Raw genomic sequence first — 25223 nt, forward strand, 5'->3', positions numbered from 1 at the left:
AGGACATTTTTAATGGCCTTTCTAGCTCTGACTATCCAAAATCTTTCTCGTAATATACATTGCATCATCTGAAGACCAACATGACAGTTCTTATTATGTACATTTCTGATTAATAACTTAGTGAAATCACATTTTTCTGGTAACAGTATTGGATACAGAAAATATTCATGGAAAATATTCTATTTAGTATTCTAGTTTTAACTCTCAGAATACCATCATCATCAATAAGCGTTTCAATAAAATTTTAAGATTTCTTATCTGTCAGAGAACAATTTTGAACCAAACGAATTAAAATTTTCTCAGAATTTTCAATTTCATAGTGTGAAAGTTCAATGTCTCTATTCTTTTCAGAGTCATCTTTACAATTATTTACAAATCTAAATATCCATGCAAATATTCTAATCATTTTATCATAATTGGATACACTGATTCGATGCCAAGGGGTGCGTCTTTTGATCGTTCAATATTCACTATTTTTATCTTTTTCCTCTCCAATTCTACTTCTTCATGCAAACAAATAATCGCACCAGTTTAGGCCAGTTTTCAGGGCCTTCTCGCAACCACAAGGGGCCTTCCCACCATCTAGACAAAAGCATTTGCTTCACAAAATATCCGCGCGATAACCAATCGGCAATATTCAGTTTCCCTGGGAGATGTCTCCATGAATGACCTTGCATCAACTCTCGAATCTCTTTAACTCCATTTTCGACGAAAACGGACCAATTTCCTTGCTATGCTATCCATCAAAGGGCAGTGGTGGAAACAGACCAGAGGGTAACTTTTAAGTCGGGCAAACTGAGAGCCTTGATAATAGAATTTGGAAGTCTAGAACCTATACAACAGGCCATTAATTCTAAGCGAAGTATGCTTAAAGGTTTCAAAGGCGATACTCTGTACTTCGCCCGTACGAGATTTATTTTTACCTCAGAATTAAATACTGATCGGACAAAGAAGCACGCTGCATACGCCCCCTTGCAAGCATCCACAAATACATGTAGTTCAGACGTGTCATTAATAAATAAGTATCGAGGCAAAGTAACATCTTTCAAAACATTAAGTTCTTTAAACCAGTTCAAAAATGTATTTAAATCATTAGGAGTTAATTCATCATCCCATGCAATTTTCACTTTCCACAATTTTTGCAACAGCTTTTTCGGAAGCAATATAGCTGGCATTAATAAACCAATAGGATCAAAACTTGTCTGCACAATTGCCAGAATTGCCCTCTTTGTGATTTTCGTATCACAGGTCAATGTATCTGTGTCTGTGCTGCACCTCAGCGTATCATTATCCAAATTCCAAATTACCTCCAAAACGGAAGTATCCCCTGAATGTTTGTCAACATTTGTACCAGCCACATTGATTTCAAAACAGCGCAGGTTAAAACATCCATTTGACATGATTAATTTGGAATGTTCAGTAAAAGTAAACTGTTCATCAATACTAAAAACACTAGATAAACAATTATCCACATGAAATGACGATTTCAATTTTTGAGCAACTTTTACTATACTGTCGCGGACAGTTTTTTAATAGATGCATTATAGATGCGTTCAACAAGTAGGGGCTCGAAGAAACTCCAAACACTACTTTGCAATGCCTATAAATTAATTGTCATTCATTGCATGGGAATAAAAAATCTGAGAAAATTTCTATCTTTTGATGCAACGGATAGCGTTAAGAAAGCCTTTTCAATATCGGCACTAATACCTATCGGATACATCCTAAAACGATCTATAATATCGGGTATTAATTCAATAAAATTCATTCCTTTACACAAACATTCGTTCAAAGAGTTTCCCTTTCTCAGAGGCAGAGGCGTCAAAAACAGGATGAATTTTGTGATTTCACTTCCTAATTTGATTACAGGCCTATGTGGCAAATAATGACATTCATTATTCAGTTTGTTTTCTGGTACGCGTTCAATAATATTCAACCTTTCCAATTCCTTGAACCCATTTTGATAATCATCGAAAAATTTACTACATCTGAGTTTATAGATCATCTTTTGATACCTTTTCCATGATATTTCTTTATTATCAGTTAAATGTGTCGTATCACATTTCCACGGAAGTTCTACCTCATATCTTCCATCTGGAAGAATTTTCATTTTGTTCTCAAAATCAGATAAATTAAAACTTTCTTTCATTTTAACAGTTTCGATTGGAGCGCATATTCCTATTTTTTCGAGTTTCCATAACTCATTCAAAGGAACTCTCCTGACATGCATTGAAAATGTTTTCAAAATATTATCCTTTTCCCCCGAATTTCGTTATCCAAATACCCTCCACCCAAGTTTCGTTTCGACAGACGTTACCACCGACTGTAATTCAACAGAATTTTCCGTCAATAATTTTCCTATAACATCTGTTCCGATTAAAAGGTTAGTTTCAGTTTCCTTTCGCAATGGATCACAAAATTCGATTTCTTTTTCTTTTAATTCATTCAAAATCTCTTTAACCTTAACCTTAAGAATAAAAACCGCAAATCCTTTTTTCAGAAAGTGCTTATACGAACGTTCCCTTTAAATTGCTGACCTCGACCGAAAACACTTCATGTTGCTTAGTCACTTCATGTTGTTTAAACATTTCATGTTGTTCGTTTCGTCCCCCCAAACAGTGCATGTATAACTGTCTCCTTCCTAAGTGGAGCTGCTTTAACCTGACTCAACATACTTTCACTAACGTAGCTACTTTGGCTTCCGCTATCAATTATGCAGCGAATAATTTTTTCACGACCTTGACACCGAACTCGAACACACAGCATTTGCAAAAATACAGTTTCGCTTCTGCCACAGTTAGAAAGAGAACTCTCTTTTGAAACACGTATCTGATCATTATTTTTAGCTTTTGATTACACATTACATAAATATGATTACAACTTTTGCAAATAGAACAACTTAACTTACCTTTCAAACGAAAAAATTTACTAATGTGACTCGCTCTTTTCAGACAAGAGAAACAAGCACATTTATTCAATAACAATTGTTTTTCAGCTAAAGTCTTTTTTTTTTTTTTTTTTTTTTTTTTGCGGAGTAACATGTAACATTTTTCACTAGAATGTTTCTTTTCACAAAAATTACAGTTTGAAATACTCTTATCTGAATTCTCAGGACTTACTAGAGCTGACGCTGTTACGGGTTCATTTTGCTTTACCTGTTCGTGGTAAAAGTCTTTCTTCCGATGATTCTGTTGGGAAGCGAAACCAGTTCTTGCGAGTAGAACCATCTCTTCGCCCTTAACTTCCTGTTTTAAGAAATTCATTAAATGTTTCAAGGATCGAGTCCGTTTAGTTTCAGTGGAGTCGCGATTTCGGCTTCTTTTCCACGCTATCAGTATTTCTTCTGGTAAGCAACTTTCCACTTAAGGGAGTCAAAAAGTCACCATATTTTTCTAGGGTTCTCCCCAAACTTTCCAATGCTCGCAATTTTCTTTCTAGTTCATCATAAAGGGAGAATACATCAGTTTTGCTCTTCCGGTTACAGCGTTTTTCATCACTAGGCTTACCAAATCTCTCACATAGATTTGCACAAGTAAATCTTCGCATCCAAAGCGCTCTCTTAGTTGTTCGATGGCTTTGGCATAAGTAGCTGCCGTTGCCTGGAAGCTAAGGACTAGGCGTTCTGCCTTCGATTTGGGTTCCTTTGCCTGCAACAGATACTGAATTTTATCTTCATCGGCGATACTTTGGTCGTCGTGGACTTTCTGGAACTGACTCTAAAAAGTTAAGTAATCTTTAACTTCCCCACTAAACGTTTTAAGCTCAATTTTAGGCAATTTAAATTTCCTCGATTCTGAGTTACTTGGAAGACAGGAGGCTTGTATTTCCGCATCTATTTGAGCCCACTCTTCTAGAAACTTATCTCGGTAATCCTTCGCTTCTTGAAAATCATCACTAAATAATTTTTCTCCATCTTCAGTCTACAAAATCTGCTGAGAGATAGCACCCTGGCATATGTCAAGTCTCTGGAATTTATCACAAAGTTGACATTTCAAAATCGAAAGTATTTTTAAATCCCTTACTTCTTTAGTTAATTCACTTTCGGTTTTTCTTGAGGTTTGAGAAAAAGCAATTCTAAGTCCTTTTCTTTGCGCTTTTAAAGCGATCAAATCCATCTTCAAAGTACGTGTGTTAGAAAATCATTTATTGCATATCTCAGACACATAAGATTTCTTTTCTTTGCGTGTATAAACATATTCATGTTTAAGGTGCTCTTTTGTCCAAATGAATACTTACATACCTTACACACACATTGTTTCTCCTGTATGTACATGCAGATGCTTGTCTAAAGAACCATACTGTCTAAATGACTTGCTATGTAGTTCATGCACGAGATTTTTTTTTCCTGTGTCAATACGTATGGACATATGGACTTTGAAACTAGAGTTATCTGCGAATGATTAATTACGTAAATCACATTATTATTACATTTTACCCTGCATTAAGAAGGAAATGTAGGTTCTATAGAGGCTTCCGTGTAAATGGCATTTACCGACCTCACCTACGTGAGGTTTTTCTGTTGGGTGAGTAGGCATCAGCTCATTTAAGAAGTTTCCTTCTCCGCATGAACATTTCCAATACAAGTTGTACTAAAATATATTCGAAAGACTGACAGGTGTCTTTCGAAATATAATCAAGAATTTATCACTAAATTTCATTCCGGGAGATGTTACAATTTCAAGACTGAACCTGGAATGTTTAGATTAAGCAAAGGAGTTGATGCACGCACACACGATATAGAACACTAATACATTTTGAACAGAGGTCACATCTAGTGCGATATACATACGGCATGATATTCAGGAACACATGTCAGGAAAAATATGTTTGTTCTGACAAACATGATTTCAGTCGCCTTAACTTCCATAAAGCTTAGTTTGTTCAGTCATTGTTCCAAATTACAGATAAAGGAGATTAAGCCATTTTAAAACTATAACAATATGCCAGGAAATATTCATGGCCTAAGGAGAAGAAATATGTGCCGTTACGACATTTTCCGTGTTGTAGAAGAATCTACCACTTATTTCTGCGCTATTATTTATAAGTTATTTGACATCAACTTTTGGCCTCACGCACACTTCAAATGGCAGCTTCTGCACGCAGTTGTATGAAACAGAGCTAAAGCAAAGAATATGTACATAGACGTTCTTTGGCTAAAGCAAACCGCATGTATTCGTTACCGACAGACAGACAAAATAAGTAACGAACATATAGTAGACTCTACGGTATCGTTAATCACAGAGTAGCGACTTGCCCAAGCGTTGCAGTTGCTTCACGCACGCGCAGTAGGCATATTTTCCGTATGGTAACCTTCGTCGCTTGGCCGCAGAACATTCTATGGCTTGGCGATGAATTCAGATTTCTGCGATTTGTAAGTGAAGTGCCGCGCAATACCTCACACACATGAAATTAGGTCACTTTGTGCTCAATTATGCGAGCAATTAGTTGCTAGGTGGATAAAAAAGCATGGGGGAAGCTTTGTGTTCAAATATATGAGAATTTATTTACTGAGACTTGAAAAAGCGTATAGGGAAATATAGACGTTATCCTTTTCGTTCGTGTTGATATTTTTGAATTACTTAAATTAATGCTGTAGGTTTTTGTAACAAGCAATAATCAGTTAACCGTATTTTACATTTATTTCTAAATGTATTTTTGTTTGATATTTCATCTTATATTTATTGTTATCATAAAATTTCTTAAATTCATGCTTTCGGCAAAGGCTCAACCTAGGCAAATAACTCTTCAGTGCTTTGACATAATCAATTAATTTAACCACATTTTACAATTTATTTTCCATATTTACGGGTATCATAAAAGTTCATCTTTTAACGGGCATTCAGAAAAATAACACATACTTACGGTATTAAATGTGTTGATTTGGAAAGCTTTTGTACAAAGTTATATTGAAAAAACCGTCTCGTCCTTAATTTTTGCACACCAGTGTATATTTAGATTTAAATTCACTAATTTATATGTGTATATATATTTAGTAAATGCAAACTTAAGTATTTGTATATATCTCTTTTATTTTTACACAGTTCTTTGAGAATGTTACATGCCAACATCCATAACTGACATTTGATACGAACTTGATATCTGTACCAGTATGTAACATATTCATTCCTTAGAAATGCATCAAGATTTTTGCTTGAAATGCACCTTCATTAAACATATATTAAGTGACAAAAAAATCTCATGACCGGTAAACTTCCAGTTCATTGCGCGCCACGACATTTCCACCCCAGCCCCGCGCAGAGCAGCATGAAATTGATAAAGAGATTTCGGAATGGTTAGTGAAACAAAGGAGCCTTTATCCATATTTTGCAGCAATTCCACTTTTTGTTTTATGGACATCGAAACATGCTTTCCGTTTGTAGATCTAGCATCGAAAATTCTATTTGACATAATCGAAAGTTCCAACTTACTTTTATAAAGTTGCTCTAACAGTCTGCAAAAAATAATAAGCCAGTTCCAATTCGAAGATTAAGGAACAACGCAATCTGCAACATTAACTGAAATAGTAGATAATTAGATAATTTTAGCTTATACCGTCCGTTATACATAAATGCACATGCATAAACGTATTATGCACACGCTTAGACGTATATGTGCATGCGTAAAGGTATTACGTGCATTGCGTTGATGCATGCGCAGAAAGTTTGTAGCTTTGAGGTCCGGATTAACGACTTTTGACTGTATTTGCAGTGATGTATGATAATTAAATACACTGATTAGTTATGAAATACAAAAGACAAGATATTTAAACAAATTTTGGTATTTGCATATTAACAAAACCATCTTAGTTGAATTTTTTTTTAATAGCTGAAAAGATAAATGTCAATCATTGGCTGGAAGGTGGCGGTTTTCATACATTTTTTGAAAGATTTCTAAACTAACAATATTTCTTGCAAGTTTGTGAAAAACACATGAAAAAAAGAATATACTTCAGCAAATGAAATTATAAATTTTAATTATTAAATAAGGACGACATGATACATTAAGAAAATGAAACATTTACATTTGTCTTTAAATCCTTCTAGAATTTTTTTATAATATTCTTCTCCCCAAGCATACAATGGTCTGTTTTGTATCAGAAGGACATCATAGGCTCAGCATAGTCCAACACAGGTTATCTACCAAACTCATTTCCTCATTGTTCCCTTTAGAAAGTTTTTGACAAAAATCTGTTCTTTTACAATTATGTTTGATGTACCAAGTATTAGAAATAAATTAATAAGTAAATCTAATGCTATTTCAGTAAAAGTTAACTTTTAAAAGGTTCTTTCAAGTGGCACTGGCAACACGCATTACATTCCATACTTTTCATATGCATATTAGTTAATATTTGATTTAAAACATAATAATCTTTTCAAATATGGAAAAGGTATTTAAAACATGCAATTGCAAACTTTCACAATACAAATTTTAGAATTCTTATATTTCAATATCTGATTAAATTTAATACATTTATTTCTAAAGCTTTTATGGCTGTAAATAATGACAAAAAACATTTATATTAATAATTAAACAATGATTTATTAAATAAAACAAACAGAGTATAACAGATGCAATATTACTTCAATCAATTCCATGAAATAAAACTAAACTATAATCTGACAAAATTATATTCTGCGAAGAACATAGTTTTGCCAGATTAGAATTCTTATTTCTGTTAGAAGAGTTCTGGGCTAATCTTTGGAATATGGTAACAGGTAGTTTGGCGACATTTTGGTAAGGCGATAAAGGTTACTAGCTAGGACTTTAGCAGTGTACATGGATGAAGTCAAGAGTGTACGCAATGCCCTTTTTGTGCAATTGTGGGATTTTTTTTTAAGTGAAAATATGTCATCGTGTACATGGATACCGTGTATGTGCAATTCTTAAAAACGCGGCAAGCAGTGGGCGATTCGGCACTTTCTCCCAATTTCGCACCTAATCTTCGTCATGATTAAGCACTTTTGTTCCATAAAAGTTCTAGCATAAGCGTAAATCGGCTAGCAGATTGTTGGAAAAAAACGTTGGAAATGTTGAGTAAAAAAAAAAATGCTTTTACTTTGTGAAAACAAAATGGCATCCAAACAAAAACTAACAGGTTGCTGTAGCAGGGTTGGTCGCCAAATTTTCGCCAAAAAATTGCCAAGTTACCATAATCCAAAGATTAACCGAGTTCTGTTTGAGACATTAATTGAATATAATTTTTACACAGAATATCTCTTAAGTTAAAAATAACAACAGAGACAATAAAGTACAAAAGTTTTCAGATTTTTTCCTATTCTTAAGTTGAATTATAAAAGAAATATTTCATCATGCTTCCTCAGAAAATTTCAAAATAAATTTATGCTCCCATTTCTCTTAATGTTGATCTGTGCAAATACTTCCAAAACAAAGGTGGAATTATAAGATAAAAACTAGACTCTACTTCGATGCAATGTAGTTAGTAACTTTGATACATAGTGTTAATGCATATACAAAGCCAGTGTGTGCCCTTGAAAATTTAAAATTATGTTTTCTTCTGGCAATTTAAAAACGTTTCTTAACATTCAGTAAACAACTGTATCTTACATTTATGGACAAGATATTTTCCAGATGCCACATGGGACTTGATGGACATAGGACTTCAGCACTGATATATGCAAAAAGTGACTGAAAGCTTATTGAAGTTGAGAAACATATTGCTAAGCTTAATCATACAGCCAAGGCTGTTCCTAGGTCATTGACTGTCCACAACTTTCTTAAGTTTGCTGCCCTCCCCCATATTTAAAGAAAAAAAGCTCAATCATTAATAAAATTTTTTTTCATACTCTCTAAGTTCTTACATATGAAAAATTGTATAAAAAGACTTACAATGAATTAAACATATTTAGTTGTGTTATCATCAGTATACGACCACCCTTGATTTTCGCCGCCCGTGTACTTTTATGTGCTGCAACCCCTGCTCAGAACTATATTAAAATTTTGTGTTAACATAAAAAAAGCCAAGTTTAATAAAATGCACTTCTACAGCCTGCACATCGTTATGAAGTATTTAACCATTCTTCAGAATTTCAGAACAAGAAGAATTTGAAGGTGGTAACATGACAGTCAGCATATTCTGCAGGAACCAGATGTCAAATAAACAGGGAAATATACGTATAAACGTATCTGAAATAATTGCATGGACACATGAGCAAGAAAGAAACTATACATATATATATATAAAAGCACAATTTTTGTATTTTGCACAGATAAAAATTTTAAAGTTACTTATCAGGTGCAAGTTGGCTTAAGCGCCTTTATTTCAGAAAAATTCCCAAACTGTCAATAATTAGTATTCTTTGGTAAAAATTATCACTATATGAAAAGAAAATATACATGAGAATAGAAATTTGAATTACAAAAAAAGGATTACGTGATGAATAAAAAAATAAACCAGATTCTTTTTCAATTCTTTCTGTTATCATTTTGCACTTTTCTTCTCCTCAGATACCCAGCAATCTGTTTTTGCGTAAAAAAATGGGAGAACTGAGTTCATGCAGAACTTGGCTAATGAGAAAAAGCATTTCCTCATTGTTCCATTTGAAAAATGTTCATCAAAATTCTGTGTGCTTGCAGAAATTTTATCGCAGAATTGCGGAAAAATTGCTCACAAATTCTGCAAAGCCATATTTTAAAACTATGGCAAAAAAATATCATGATTCTTTTATAAAAAATTTTGGACTTTGAAATACCACAAAAATGAATGCATACAAATTGGCAGTACTTGATTAATGGATTATTATAAGTACGTTTGCTGGAAGAATGGTTATACACAATGTTGCCAGAGTTTGGCATATACTGAAAATATGGTAACTTGTATTAAGGAGGCTGCATTAACATGTAAATACCATAAAAAAAAGATAAAACTTACTTCCTCAAGAAATTTCAATTCCTTTCAAAGACACTACGAGCTGCACAGTAGCATCAAGAAAACAGTTCAAAATTAATGTTTTAAACATTCGATACCGAACACATAAGCTTGCAAAAATCTGAATTCTATGCATTCTCAATAATAGAAAAGCTAATGCGGAGGAGAGAAATACTTAAATCTTACAGCACTAAAAGTACCACAAAAGGACATATTTCATGTTTTGCACTTTTTTAGAAAAATGTATTGAAAAGTCGATTACAATGCAAAATGTGAATGAAATTTCCATTCAAATGAAAATGTTCAACATTTAAAGCTTTCAACAAATCCATGATATTACCTGAATGAGAGGAATGTGACAGCAATAAAATGTTCTTATTCAGAACAGTATAATCAGTGTCTAACTTTTCATAGGTCAGATATGTTGTTTTTAATTTTCATTACTCCTTAAATAATAGGGATAAGAACGTTGCTTTAAATCAGAAGCAGTTTAAATTGCAACTTATCTCGCAATCATCAGGTTTTCTCTTGTATAAACAAATAAATAATTTATTAAGAACTGAAATCAAATGACAAGTTGAATACACCACACAGAAAGCCATTTCTATATAGCATAGACAAGTCTTTACTGGACATGCAAAGGTATTAATCTAACTTTTCCACAAAAAAAAAACATTAGACTTCTTATTGTGTGTACACAATACACTTTCAATTTTTCTATAACGCAAGTGATTTGTTACACATGTACCTCATGGAGTTTCTCTCGAATGTGAGTACGTATATGCTTTTTCAAATTATATTTTTCAGCAAATGACTTATTACACACATCACACACATGAGGTTTCTCTCCTGTATGAAGAAGCATATGCTTGTTTAAATTACCTTTTTGAGTAAATGATTTATTGCATATCGCGCACACGTGAGGTTTTGTTCGTGTGTGAACAAGTATATGTCTGTTTAAATCATATTTTTGAACAAATGACTTGTTACATACATCACACACATGAGGTCTCTCTCCTGTATGAAAGAGCATATGTTTATTTAAAGTAACTTTTTGAGTAAATGACCTGTTACATACCTCACACACATGAGGTCTCTCTCCTGTGTGAAGAAGCATATGCTTGTTTAAATGACTATTTTGAGCAAATGACTTGTTACATATCTCACACACATGAGGTCTCTCTCCTGTGTGAAGGAGCATATGCTTGTTTAAATGACCTTTTTGAGTAAATACCTTGTTACATACCTCACACACATGAGGTGGCTCTCCTGTATGAATAAGTATATGTTCATTTAGACGAGATTCTCGAGTAAATGACTTGTTACATGCCGCACACACATAAGGTTTCCTTCCTGTGTGAATAAGGATATGTTCATTTAAACGAGCTTTCCGAGTAAATGACTTGTTACATACCTCACACACATGTGGTTTCTTTTCTGTGTGAATAAGTATATGCTTGTTTAGTTTACCTTTTTGAGTAAATGATTTATTGCACACCTGGCACACATGAGGTTTCTTTCCTGTGTGAATAAGTATATGTCTCTTTAAGTCATCTTTTGACATCTGCATCAATGACTTGCTACATACCTTACACACATGAGGTTTCTCTCCTGCATGAAGAAGCATATGCTTGTTTAAATGATAATTTTGAGTAAATGACTCATTACATACCTCACACACATGAGGTTTCTCTCCTGTGTGAATAAGTATATGGTTGTTTAAACTATGTTTGTTACATATCTCAGACAGATAAGGTTTCTTTCCTGCGTGTATAAACATATTCATGTTTAAGGTTGTTTTTTGTCCAAACGAATATTACATATCTTGTACACACATTTTTTCTCCTGTATGTACATGCAGATTCTGGTCTAAAGAACCATACTGTTTAAATGACTTGCTGTATAGACCATACACGAAGTTTCTTTCCTATGTCAGTACGTATAGGATTGTTTAAATGACACTTTAGGCTATATGACTTCTTACACATTGCATACACGAGGTTTCTAGTTTGTGTGAATAAGCATATGGACTTTGAAAGTAGAGTTATCTGTAAATGATTTAATTACATATCTCACATTATGATTACATCTTATCCTGCATTAAGAAGCAAATGCAGGTTTTATTGAGGCTTCTGTGTAAATGACTTTTACCTATTTCACATATGTGATGCTTTTCTGTTGGGAGAGTAGGCATGAGCTCATTTAAGAAGTCTCATTCTCCGCATGAAAATTTCCAATACAAGTTGTACTCAAATATATTTGAAAAACGGACAGGTCCCTTTGGAAATATAATCAAGAATTTATCACTAACTCATGGTGTTCTGAGAGATGTTACAATTTCAGGAGTGAACCTGGAATGTTTAGATTAAGCAAAGTAGTTGATGCATGCACACATGACATAAAACACTAATACATTTTGAACAGAGGACATACATATGGCATGATTTTCAGGAAAAATAAGTTTGTTTATTGCGAGCTAACATGTTTTCTCAGCTCTCATAAAGCTTAGTTTGTTCATCAATGAATGAATCATTTGAAGCAATGACTTCAAATTACATATAAAAGAGATGAAACCATGTCAAACCTATAACAATGCGCCAGTAAATATTCATGGCCTAATAAGAAGAAATACGTGCCTTTAAGATATTTTTCGCGTTATAGAAAAAATGTACCACTTATTTCTCCTTCTGACATTCATTAAGTTACTTCCTATCAACTTTTGGCCTCACGTGTATTTCAAGTGGAATCTTCGTGGACTTAAGGAGAGCTAGCTCATAGCAAAGCTGTATATATAATAAAGCGTCGTCAGCTCAATGGACGAACCTGCGCTTTGTCGCGATCGCAGCGCTCCTGGTGGTTGCGCTGTGGAAACACAATTAATTGAACTGCGCATGCTCCCCATTTACAGTTGTTTTTGAACGTAATGCCCATGCTGGTTTCAAGAGCTCCTGCATTGATTTGACTCACGTACATTTTTCTTTGCAGTTTCTATCAAACGGATCTTTTCAGACCCAATTTCATTATTATTTTCATTTTTCTGACATAATGGCTTATCGCTACTGCAGATTTAAAGGCTGTAATAGAAAGATTGAATCAAAAAGTGATGGAATACATTTCTACACATTTCCCAAGGAAGAACAAAGGTTAGTACTAAATTATTTTATGATTTCTTTCCACTTTTGTGATAAAAAATTATTTCGTTAAATGTAATTTATTTGTATCTCATCCTGAACTTTTGCTGAAAAATTTATAAAGTACCTCAAACTCGGAAACAAAAATTGATATTTAAAAATTCGGCTTAAGTGCAGAATCGCCCATTTATTTGTTTGGCGTTTATTTGCCGGTTCAGAAACAAAAAAAAAGTGAAGCTTAGACCTTTTCTTCCCGCAATATTGCACATCCAGAGTTATTTATATTACAGTTCCTTTAGGTTTGGCACATTATAGCCACCTAACCCTGTTAAAAGTAATGGTGTTATTTTTGAAGCAACTTAAAAGTTGTTAATGTATTGCTTTTGTTTGTGATCTGGATAATCAAAAAGTGTTAAGAGAGAAATGTTTGAAACAAAACACATTAAAGTACTTTTACATTAACTGCATGCTAGACTAAGCTACTGGCGTGAATTATAATAATAATAAAAAAAAATGATCTTTGATTGTTAAGGTGAAATGATTGATAAAAGAACATGCTTTTAGTTTGTAAATCTATTTTTAGGAATAGTTTACCAATCATAAAGGTGTAGGCAAAATGCACTGTTTACAATAGTAAACAAAATATGGATGTCCAAATTACAGGTAAACGATTACGTAATTGGAGAATGGGTATCAATAGAATAATGAAGTTGTTTTATCCAAGTAAAGTGATAAAAAGTAAATGACTCTTACTGTGTGAACGTGATGATTCCCGTGGGCCATGAAATTTGCTGTTTTGGTCCCCTTAGATTGAAAAAAATATTGTCAAATTTATTTTTTCTATTCATTTTTGTTATTTGATATGAGAAAAAAAAATCGTATTAGTCCGTATGACATTTTCATGGAAAAGATTAGGGGCAAACCTATAATAAATTGTTCAATGAAGACACTACTTTTGCTTTCATCTTTTCAGGAAATACAGGCTTCAATTTAAATGTAGGGGAGAGGGATAATTCACATTAATCAATATTTCATTATCTGTTATTTAAAAGTATGCTGGTGTTTCATAGATGCTTAAAAAAGTAAAATTGCTTCATGGAGAGGGGGCAGTATTAGGGTTATCTCCAGAACACTAAATTAATGCAATTTATATTATACATTAAACTAATGCAGTTAATATGTATAGTTATTTATTTTCCATCTTTTTTTGTTTTAGATGTCAAGCTTGGGTCGAGGCTTCGCAGAATGAAAAGCTTGTGGGTGTTCCTGCCTCTGACCTACACAAAAGAGCCTATCTATGTATGGTACATTTTGAAGACTGGTGCTTCGTTAATATCACTACTAAACATCGTTTAGTACACAATGCAGTACCATGTTCTACAAAACTCCAGGTGACAAAGGGTTTGGTTCCACATAAAGTGCCTGAGTTAAGTCACATGACAGTGCCAAATTCTGTGACAAATGGTTCAGTTCGAGATAAAATGCCCGAGATAAATCATATCACAGTGCCAAGTTCTGAACATCATCAGTCAGATTTTCAACAGGAATTAATATCCAATGTTCAAGGACCCAATAATCTTTATCAAAATGTCTGCTCCACTGAACTTTCAACTTGTAACGCATCTTTAATGTCTCTCATTCCACAGAAGTCATTTTCAACACCAGTGAGCTGTAGCACACCGAAGTCACATTATTCTGGGAAAAAATACACACCCAGAAAATCACAATTGTCAAAAAAAGTTTAAAAATATCGTGACATGGCAAGACGGCTGAAATTAAAATTTGTGTCATCTAAGAAGAAATTTTCTACAGCTCATTCTCTTGAAAAAACCCTTTCCAGTCAAGGAGTTAGTAAAAAATTATCTTCTTTTATTCAACGCCAGGTAACATTGAATACCCAGAAAACAAAAAGAAGACGTTTTACGCATTCAGATAAAATCGATGCCTACCGCATCTACAGCAAAAGTCGGGCAGCTTATCGTGTTTTGAAAGAGTTCCTTGAACTTCCAGCTAAACGAACTCTTCAACATTTTGTCTCATCAAAATTGTCATGTACAGGAATCAGTGCAGATATCATATCAGCACTAAAACAAGTTTTACAAAATAAGGAAAATCACGAAAGAATGTTTGCATTGATCTTTGATGAGATGTCATTGAAACCCTGTTTAGTGCATGATAAACAAAATGATCGCATAGTTGGATTTGAGGACTTAGGTGGTTTTCCCAGTGATTCAATTGCAAATCATGTACTAGTATTAATGCTGAGAAGTTTAACCAGCAAGAAGAAACTTCCACTTGGATTTTACTTCTCCAACCATGCAATAAATGCAGAAAGACTGAGAGAAATACTCACAGAAGCTTTAACAAAATTATCGGATGCTAATGTCGTAGTTAAAGCTCTGGTTTGTGACCAGGGGGGAAATAATAGTAGGTTGTTTAGAATTTTAGGAGTGGATTCTCTTAAACCATTTTTTGATTTTAATGGACAGACTATTTATTGTTTGTTTGATCCACCACATCTTTTGAAAAATTTGAGGAGGAATCTTATGAAGTATGACCTGCAGACAAGTAAAGGATTCGTATCTTTCAAATACATTCGAGACTTCCATGAAGTAGATAAAACACTGCTTATTCGCTGTGCACCGAAAATGACTGATGCACACTTAAATACAATGGGATTAAACTCCATGAAAGTTGCTCTTGCTGCACAAGTGTTCAGCCACACAGTAGCAGCAGGAATGAACCTGTGTATTTTGTCTGGACTGATAGAAGCAAGTGCTGCTCCAACAGTAGAGTTCATTCTAAAGATTGACAATTTGTTTGACTCCATGAATGGAACTCGAAAGAATCCTTTAAGAGGAAAACAGCTCCATTGTGCAGTGAAAGAAAGTTCTGCACATATTAATTTTTGGAAAGAGATGATAGCATATGTTGAACCATGGGTTTTTTTGCAACCGCTTGCACAAAACCAAGATGGCCCAAGAAAGCATGCTTCAGGACCACGTAGCAGAATAGGCTGGTTGCAAACTCTCAGAGCAATACTAAAACTTTCTGAAGAAATGTTACATGAACGGGAATATTTTATGACAAAGAGGTGCAATCAGGATTGTCTTGAAAATTTTTTCAGTCGTATCCGAGGGAGTGGGGGCAATCGTACAAATCCATCTGCTTATGAATTTTCTTCACTTTTCAAGATTGCATGTGTAAATTCTTTCTGTAACACAAATAAGTTTTCAAATTGTGAGCTAGATGGGGATAAATTTATGTTTTTCATTTTGTCTGCAGTACCATCAACTACAATTGAGGAAAATGAAGTACAGGAGGAGGTGAAAGAAGGACAAATTACAAGTAATGATGATTTTGATTCCCCTTGTCAGGATGCATGTTTTGAAAGACTTGATAATTTGTCACAAAATGTTGTTGCTTATCTGAGTGGATATTTATCCAGAAAGGTATTATATTCCTTGAATCTTAATGAGTGTGATATATGCAGTATTTCACTGACAGACAGAACAAAGCCAATGCTGCAGCATACTCTATTTTTATACCTTAAAGAATATAAAAATCAGGATATAACGGAAGGAGGATTGACACATCCGTCAGAAAGCATGACAAAATGCATTGCTGAACTTCTTCAGAAAGCAAATAATTTTTTCTCCCACCACTTGCCAATATGTAACATTTTGCAAAATCTGAAAAATGTGTTATCACAGTTACCAGTGTTTCAGTTTTTGTGCTGTGAACTTCATTCAAATGATGTTAAAAAGAAGATTGTATCTTTTGCCTCTGCTTTTTTTTAAAAAATTCATCTTCGGGAAAAAAATAGAAAAATTAGTAAATATAACACAGATCTGAAAAAACTACAAAAGGGGAAACATTAATAGAAATGTAATTAACTAAATTAAAAGCAAAGGGTGTATGTGCTACTTTGTGTGAATTGCTGAGGGTTTTTTTTTTTTCATATTATTATGTATTCATGGTTAGTATGCTACAATAATGTGTGAAATATATATTCTTTCTGTTGTAAATATTGTGTGCATATTCCTCATGGATATTTCTTTTCATTTAACCTACTGCTTAAACCATTATACTATTTTATTATTCATATTGTATATTACTATTGTAAAGCTGTCATTTTTATGCTCTATATTGCAAACAACGTAATTTAATGTATTGATAAAAATAAAAAATAAATTAATTATTAACTTGTCAACAGTTATTTCGTAAATGTTATTTCGAAATAATGTTCAACTTGTTATTTCGTAAATGGAAATGAAAATATTGCTTTTTCCATTTTCACTTTCGATATTCTAAATTGCTCTAATGTGTACAGCATTGAATTATGTCCATTTTAAGGTAAATTTGCAGAAGATAATTTCTTATGAGTTTCCAAACATCTTTTCAAAAATGGGCTTTCTTATTTCCAAAGTGAATTGTGTGTCAATACAAATCATTTGAACCAATTATGGCATGACATCTAATTATCACTTTGGTATTCATGCTTGTTTCAGTATTTTATGGTGGCAATTATTTTGTTATTTATTTTTTAAGTGTTTTAATGCATTATTGAAAATATTTGTTACATATACATTTACAAAACTTTAACAGAGATATAAAAGTGAAGCAGCTTATGTTTCCACTTCTCAACTTTGTTTATATAAGGGAATAATAATAATTATTGATTAAGATAAAAAATGATACTTCTTAATTTATAAGCAGTGTAAAGACAGGAAATCTGAGATCATTAATTTCTGAGACATAAATAGCTTTCCAAGATGCAAATAAAACAGCAATGATCGTAAATATTAATGCTCCTAAAATATATCTGCTTTTCCTAACTGATTTTTGCTTTTTGATCCAAAACTTGTTTCATACAACTTTATTTTAACTAATTATGAAGAAACTTTATACTTGTTTCCTAAACAAGTATTTATGTGTTTGTTAAGTGAAAACAGGTTGATGTGTACATGGTTAAAGTGAAGGGAATGTGCAATGCCAAGTTTGTGCAATTCTCTGATTTTTTTGAAGTGAAAATAGGTCATTGTGTACATGGATACCAAGTTAAAATTTAAAAAAAAAATGCCTTTGCTTCGTTAAAACAAAATGGCGTCGAAAAACAAATTCGCAGGGTTGGTCGCCAAAAAATCGCCGAGTTACCTTGAAGTAAAGATTCACTAAGGTCATTTTCAATAATAAAAATATATTCAAGAAACACTATGACACAAGATTGGGTGTTAATAAATCTATCACTATTGAGCGTTGAAGCTGAAATGGATGTTCAAGTATTGATAAATAATTTTGCAGAAATGAAGGTTAGACACAAATTTTAGTAAAGAAGGATTTTTGTCTTTATGATGAATTTTGACCACCAGTGTTATAATTACACTTATTGAGACGGGGAAGAATTAGAGATGAAGAGCAAGCAGTACAGGATGAGGAAAATTAAAAGGAAACAGAAAAAACTTTAGCATTCATATTTTTTTATAAAAATAATGTATTCAAGTAGTTGAGTGTACCGAAAGTTCTTTTAAAAGGACAGAAAAAAACTTTACCATACATATTTTCTACAAAAATTATATATTCAAATAGTTTTATTTATGAAGTTTATGAAGTTTAACAAATGTATCATTTACATTATAAAAATTCTTATTTATTACTTGTATATTATTTCATAAATCATGTTCGTAAGCTGAGTGAATCACAGAGTACTATATATTAATGTAATATCTTTTCTGTACATTTATCAATTATTTTTGTCAGTTTATAATATAACTAATTATTTATAAGTTTGCTAAATTAAAGTCTTAAATAATTAAAATCATCTGGCGTCAAATACCGAGACCAAAGCAAATTTGCATTTCAACAGCTGGTTAAGGGAAAATATTTTCCTTTTTATTCTTTCTTCATGTACCTTTTAACTGGTTCCCTAAGAAGGTGCTTTTATTTTTTAACAATTAATCCAGATGTGATAAAAATCATCATGAAAACATTGGCTTCAGGAATCCTTGATGTTATTTTATTTTTAAGCACATTAAATTTATTGGGAGAGGCGGCCCAGGAAATGTTTTTGCATAGGGGCCCAAGAGTTCTATTTACGCCACTGTCTGGAACATCTAATCAAGAAGTTGCTGAAAAGTGTAGTAATGCTTCATAATTATTTTATGCTAATTCCTCATTTGTTTTTTAAAAAATTAAAGGTGTTATGGCTACAATTTTGTGTGGTGATATAAAGAGTTAAGTAAGTTGGTTTTCAAGCCAGGTTATTATCATCTAGCAATAAATCCAAAAATAATATTTATTTGTATTAAAATCAACAGTTTTTCTGACTGTATGTATACATTAATATTTTATTTAAAAAAAGACTGTAGTTTGGTGTAAAAGAATTTTAAGTACATTTTGTTAGTTTTATTTGTATTATTACTAGTAATAATAAAATTTTTTGTATTTTCTACTCATTGCCTGTTTCTTGAAATTATTTAATAAAATTACTCATATATAAAAACATTGGTTCTATAAATTTTTTGCTGTAAAATAAATTACATACATATGTAGTTGTTACATCATTATTATAAAAAATCATCTGGTGCAAAGTAAAAATATTTGAATATTTAGAAATTTATTTTATTCTTATTTTACTTTCTTTTTAAATTATATTATTTTACCTTCTTTTTAAATTATATTATTTTTATAAATTTTTTATATTACTGGATTTTTTTCAACCAAAACGACGTAATTTGCAATTTAAATGTTTTACTTTAAATAAACTAAATTTTTAAACAAAACCAGAAGTTTCCTTATAATAGCGGTGCTAAAACGCAAGTTGCAATTGCAGTTCTGTTTACGAGTGACGGGGGGAGAAAAAGACGAGGGAAGGGTTTCAACTCACAGCGCAACCGCTGCACTGAATTAGCGCTGCAGTCAACCTATCTGGCGGCAGCTAGTATTAGGGGAGTGACGACGCTTCTTTTGAAACAGCTTTGGCTCATAGAGCTCTTCTCATGGACCTTATAAGAAATAGACTAACCCAAACGAGTTTTCTCCCTCGTCTGAGGCGTTGCCGGCTGTCACCTTGATCACATCCGGAGGAGTAGGGACGACTTTCAGAAATTTAACATTGGTTGCCTATTGCAGCTTGTATAATTGTCAAGAAAAGCTGGTTGTAGCGCCTCATTTCACAAATTAGAATTTCTACATATTTTTATTTTTGAAATTGAGATTGATTTTTAAAAATTTAGCATATTTATCAAGCATAATTAACGTTCCAAATAATTATAAAGCTAGTGCATGCTTTCAGGGCTGGATATTCCTTTAGTTTTTCCTATGCTATAAGGAAATTTGTAACTATTTGTTTTAGAAAATAATATTTTAAGTCTGAACTAATGCAAAATTTCAAACAAGCAATTTTCTCTTGCATTTTTTATGCTTTTTATTGGTGTAAATAAGTAAAATATAATAAAATATTTAAAAACGAATTTTTGGAAGTTTTGTTTAAAATTCTAAATTGTGCTGCTTTTTTAAAATTATAGATGAGTATAATAGCAGAATATATATAAAGGAATTATATTTTAATTATATTTCATAGTACTTCATAGTGATAAACACTTTGACTCCTTAAAAATTTTATACATTGAATTCTAATATTAAAATTGTGTTTAACCGTAATAATTAATTTTGCTTGTATTTTATAGCGATTATTTTTTTAATTTATTCTTAGTTCTGCATAAGATTTTTTTTATTTACTGTAATTTATGATCCGAAATTAATGAATTATTAAAATAACTAATCCACTTTAATGTTAATAATTTAATGATCATATAATCAAATAAATATGATCGTTTTGTAATGTTATTATAGTTTGGAAAATCACTGCCTGAAAATGTTCATTAAATTTTTAGAAAAAGTTATCAGATCTTGTTTAATTTTACCTTATTTATTTCAAAGGATCACTTACTATCAATCTTATTTAATTTTACTTTATTTTTACGCAAAATTAAGTTCATAAATTGTGTGCTTAGAGTTTTACCAAAGTAAAGATGCTTTTTACAAGAATTACGCCTGATAAAAGTGCTTTAATGAGACATATTAAATCCTATTTGGAAAAAAACTGTGGCTTTCATAATCTCATCACTATGCAACGTATCAGGTTTAATAATTAAAAAGAGTTATGTGATACAAACGCCATAGGTTTCAGTGTTAAAGTAAACCAGATCGTCCCTACTCTTTCTTGCCGACATGTCGGTGACACGCGCCCCGCCCACTGGGCAAGTCTATCTCTTATAAGGTCCATGGCTCTTCTCCCTGGAGCTAAGGCTACTATAAAGCTAAGGCTCTCTAGTAGCTCTACCTGGAGCAGAAAGTGAGAAGTGATGACGTACTCATGCTGACACTGAGGGCGGAGATGCAATTCACAACATAGAAATTAGCTTTTTTGAACCAACGTTTAAAATGAGCTCTGTTTAAAATGAGCGCTGCCAATTTTGGCGCGTTTATCGCACACGCTGGCTGAATGTCTGCTGTTTTTTTAAAGATTTATTTTATAGACGCGCGGCATTCAGCATATAAACTTTTCGGATAATTTATTAATTCTCGAATAGTATATAGACGTTTTAAATAAAAATTTCGCGTATATTTTGTAAACATATTCAAAATAACTTATTCTTTAGATGTTTCAGTTTCGTTAGCAGACTAAAATAAATAAGATATGAATAAAAACTTTCAATAGTGTCAAATGGGGAAATAATTAAAGCGTAGAGTGTGCAAATAAATTTATATTAATGACATTTTAACAAAAATTTCCATAAAAACACTGTAAATTCATACTAAAAAAATAACTTAAGAATATGTTGTCATTTAAGTCTGATGTATATGGAAATAATTGTGCAAGATTCTGAAGAAACACTTTCTTTTAAATGTGTGAAATATTTCATAACATATATGGAAGAAGAAAGTACAGCATTCTGTGTTTTGGATGCTTTTTATCAAATGTAATATAAATACGAACTAGAAACCGTAATAAAAAGTCCTTCCTCTTCAATCAGATCACCTTTGTGTTGCATTGTATTTCTAATACTTCTAAAAATCCAATTTTTACCTAAATTAAAAAACAGTTATTCCATAAAATTAATAACTTTGAACGTATATAGAATGAATTTTGTAATTTGAGTTATGTTACAAAATAATTCATAGTTTATATATTTTATACTAATAATTTAGATAAAACCTGTCCAATTTAAGAATGTGTGTTAACCACATTCTTAAATTGTAAAAGGACGACTTAACCACATGTAATTCATTTCAAAGCATAAAAGAAAGCTTATTTTTTATTTTACACAGCAACAGCATTTTCATGCAGTCAGGTTTTTTTAACTGCTAGTTATTATACATAATACTTAATTTTAAACCCATTCTTATTAGAAAGCATAACTAAGAAACTTCTTTTTAAAGCACCACAGTGATTGCAAAGAATGTCGTTAAATTTACAAAAGTATTGAAGATATATTGAACAGCATTATAACAAGAAAGTACTGTACAAAATATGTAAATTGCATAACTTCTTTTTTAGTATTTGCATAGTTTCCTCCAAATGAACCTTAATGGGAAGTTATCTTGTGAAAATTTAAAAGTATTAAAATGGCCTCTATTTAAGATGTAACTGTATTTATAATTATTTTGTAATTGCGAATAGATTATATTATTGCAATTAGATTATGCACTTACAACATAATTGCATAAAGTAATGAAATTAAGAGTTCACAGATACAATGTAATATAATTACAATGCAATTACCTAAATTATAATTATAATCACTTATTTAATACCACAATATTATTACAATCACAATGTAATTTAAATTGGGTACTATATTTGCATACCCTCCACTCAAAAGGAGGTACTGATAAGCCTGGAAGTTATTATCAACAAAAAGCCTGTTCAGGACAGTTTGATGACAATTTCCACCGGGCGAAAAGTACATTCTTAAGCCCAGGCAAATCATGACAATAAAAATCATTTAGTCTTATGATTCACTATATTTTAAACCCTAAATTTGAATTCTGCACCAAATTATTTACCTATATTTTAACATACTTTATGAATTATTAGAAGCGATATGGCAAATATCTTCTAAAAATAACTGTAAAATATTTGTATCCATTAATTGATTCAGATACACACTTTTATTATTTAAGTATATCAAAATAACAGTTTCATGTTCCTGAAATACAAAAATTATGGAAAAAGTTAAAGTAATATTCTTAGAAGCATATGATATTAGTCACCAGATGCAAAATTATAGCTAATTTTTTGCTCTAAATACAATTTTATTACACAGTAGTCAAATGTATAACTTAATAACATGTTATATAAAAAATTAATGATAATAAGTTTATCAGAAATGAATTAATTCTGCAAATAAACTTTCTGCACTTGAAAATTTTCTACACCTGAGGGGAGGGAGAGATCTAATAAAATTAGATTTATTATAACTTCAGTTGGACCAAACACCTTCTCTCTCTATATATGCATCACTAAAGAAATAAATAAAATTATTATGCTTAAAAAACAGATATACCATACCAGTTTTTTTCCCCTTGTTACCCTTTACATTGAGAAATAACAAACACTGAAAAATACTATCCTTGAAATTTTGTTTAAATGAAGAAACACACACCATCTTTTTATTTAAGCATTACACTTCAAAAACAGATACACATACCAATTTATTTTCACTAGCCTTTATACTGATGACATGCCATATAAAAATGAAAAGAATTATCCTTGAAATTTAGATAAAATGAAGTAACACAATGGGAAAATTTATGCACACGGACATCTTTTTTCTATTGCATGTTGTCTGACATGATCCACAAGTGCCTAAAAATGTACCCAAAGAAACGCATTTCAATATTAACAAAAAATTGTTTACAGATTAAAATTCATTCATTTCATACCAGTATTATAAAGATCATGCATGAAACAAATCTGCTTTCCCATACTTTTAAGTAAAACTTTTATACTGGAAAATAGACTATATTTCTATACATTAGAAACAAGAAAATACTAATTTGAATGTTCTGCATTCATTTCTAAATCTTTACTCCATTGCCAAATTGTATAATACTGTGATTATAAATAAACTTGCACAATCCTTGCAATTATTGAAGTCAGATTATATATATTTTGTCTCACACTATTCAATTTATTCTATTGACTTCAGATGTCAATGTCAAAATTCTGGAGGTTATTTTAACCAAGAAACTGTAGTGGGCACCGTGCATAAACAACTCATCTAACTTTTTAACAATAGTTATTATAAAATAAAGAAAAAAATTACATATCATTCCAACGATATTGCAACTATAGTATAATGTTACATATATCTTTAGCAAACATTCAGATTTTATCTTGACTTTCCAAATTATTATTTATTTTTTAATAAATTTCAATATGCTAATGATTTTCATGTTACATTACTATAAATTCCACAATTAGCACAGGAAAGCAAAATCCGCGCTTTATATTAGAAGAGAAATTTCTTTTCCACATTCAAAACATCGACATTGGCGATGTTTGGCGACGGGTACATTAACCCTAGACTAATTTAATTATAGCTATTATTACAGAAATTAGCAGATACTCAGGTTATTGTACACAAGAATTTCACTTTACTTGCACATTATAAACATCAGAGAAGATATAAACTCTAAATGAAGGCGTAATTAACATTATACTTACTAAGCAAAGTTCAGCACCTGGACCAGGTTTCCAATTGTCTCTTCGGCAATTATTTACCCATATTTTTCTTCTTTCTTCACTTTTAGGAAATTTTACCAATGTATGACCTTTCCGTGAATGATTTGAACAATTAATAGCTGTACATCCGCCCATTTTACACACAAAAAAAAAAAAACACAAAAAATTGTTGCACTGTAACTACACAGCCGCCATTAAATCTCCCACTTGGGAACGCGAATGCCTGATGATTCAGCCTGGTATATAGGAGCCTTAGAGCTGTGTATGAAATCTATCTATAATTTGGATGAGACAATGTTACTTCTGTATGCATTTTACACTGAACATTAAATAATTCAACAATACTTACTCACTTTTAAAATAATAGATGAATTCCCTGTTTTCATCGTTTTTATTTTTCGTTTTATTTGCCGGTTTTTGTTTTTTTTTTTTAATCCGCGTTTATTTATAATCA

At 31.8% G+C, this 25223-nt stretch overlaps 1 protein-coding gene and 1 long non-coding RNA gene across 2 annotated transcripts; both read right to left on the bottom strand.

The window, feature by feature from the left end:
* Positions 1-6956: 6956 nt before the first annotated feature.
* LOC146993962 (uncharacterized) lies at positions 6957-12720 on the bottom strand. The gene has a single exon (XM_085826673.1). The coding sequence runs from the start codon at positions 11670-11672 to the stop codon at positions 10623-10625; it is 1050 nt and encodes a 349-aa protein (XP_085682799.1). The 5' UTR covers positions 11673-12720; the 3' UTR covers positions 6957-10622.
* A 10261-nt stretch (positions 12721-22981) lies between these two features.
* On the bottom strand, positions 22982-24917 carry LOC146993963 (uncharacterized). The gene is made up of 2 exons (XR_015043833.1): positions 24752-24917; positions 22982-23890 (listed from the first exon to the last, which is right to left on the bottom strand). It is a non-coding gene; the product is annotated as an uncharacterized LOC146993963 (long non-coding RNA).
* Positions 24918-25223: the final 306 nt, after the last annotated feature.

Source organism: Stegodyphus dumicola, chromosome 11 (genome assembly GCF_044657685.1).
Source record: "Stegodyphus dumicola isolate Sdum_Otavi_A_Nest chromosome 11, ASM4465768v1".
Classification (NCBI taxonomy): domain Eukaryota; kingdom Metazoa; phylum Arthropoda; class Arachnida; order Araneae; family Eresidae; genus Stegodyphus; species Stegodyphus dumicola.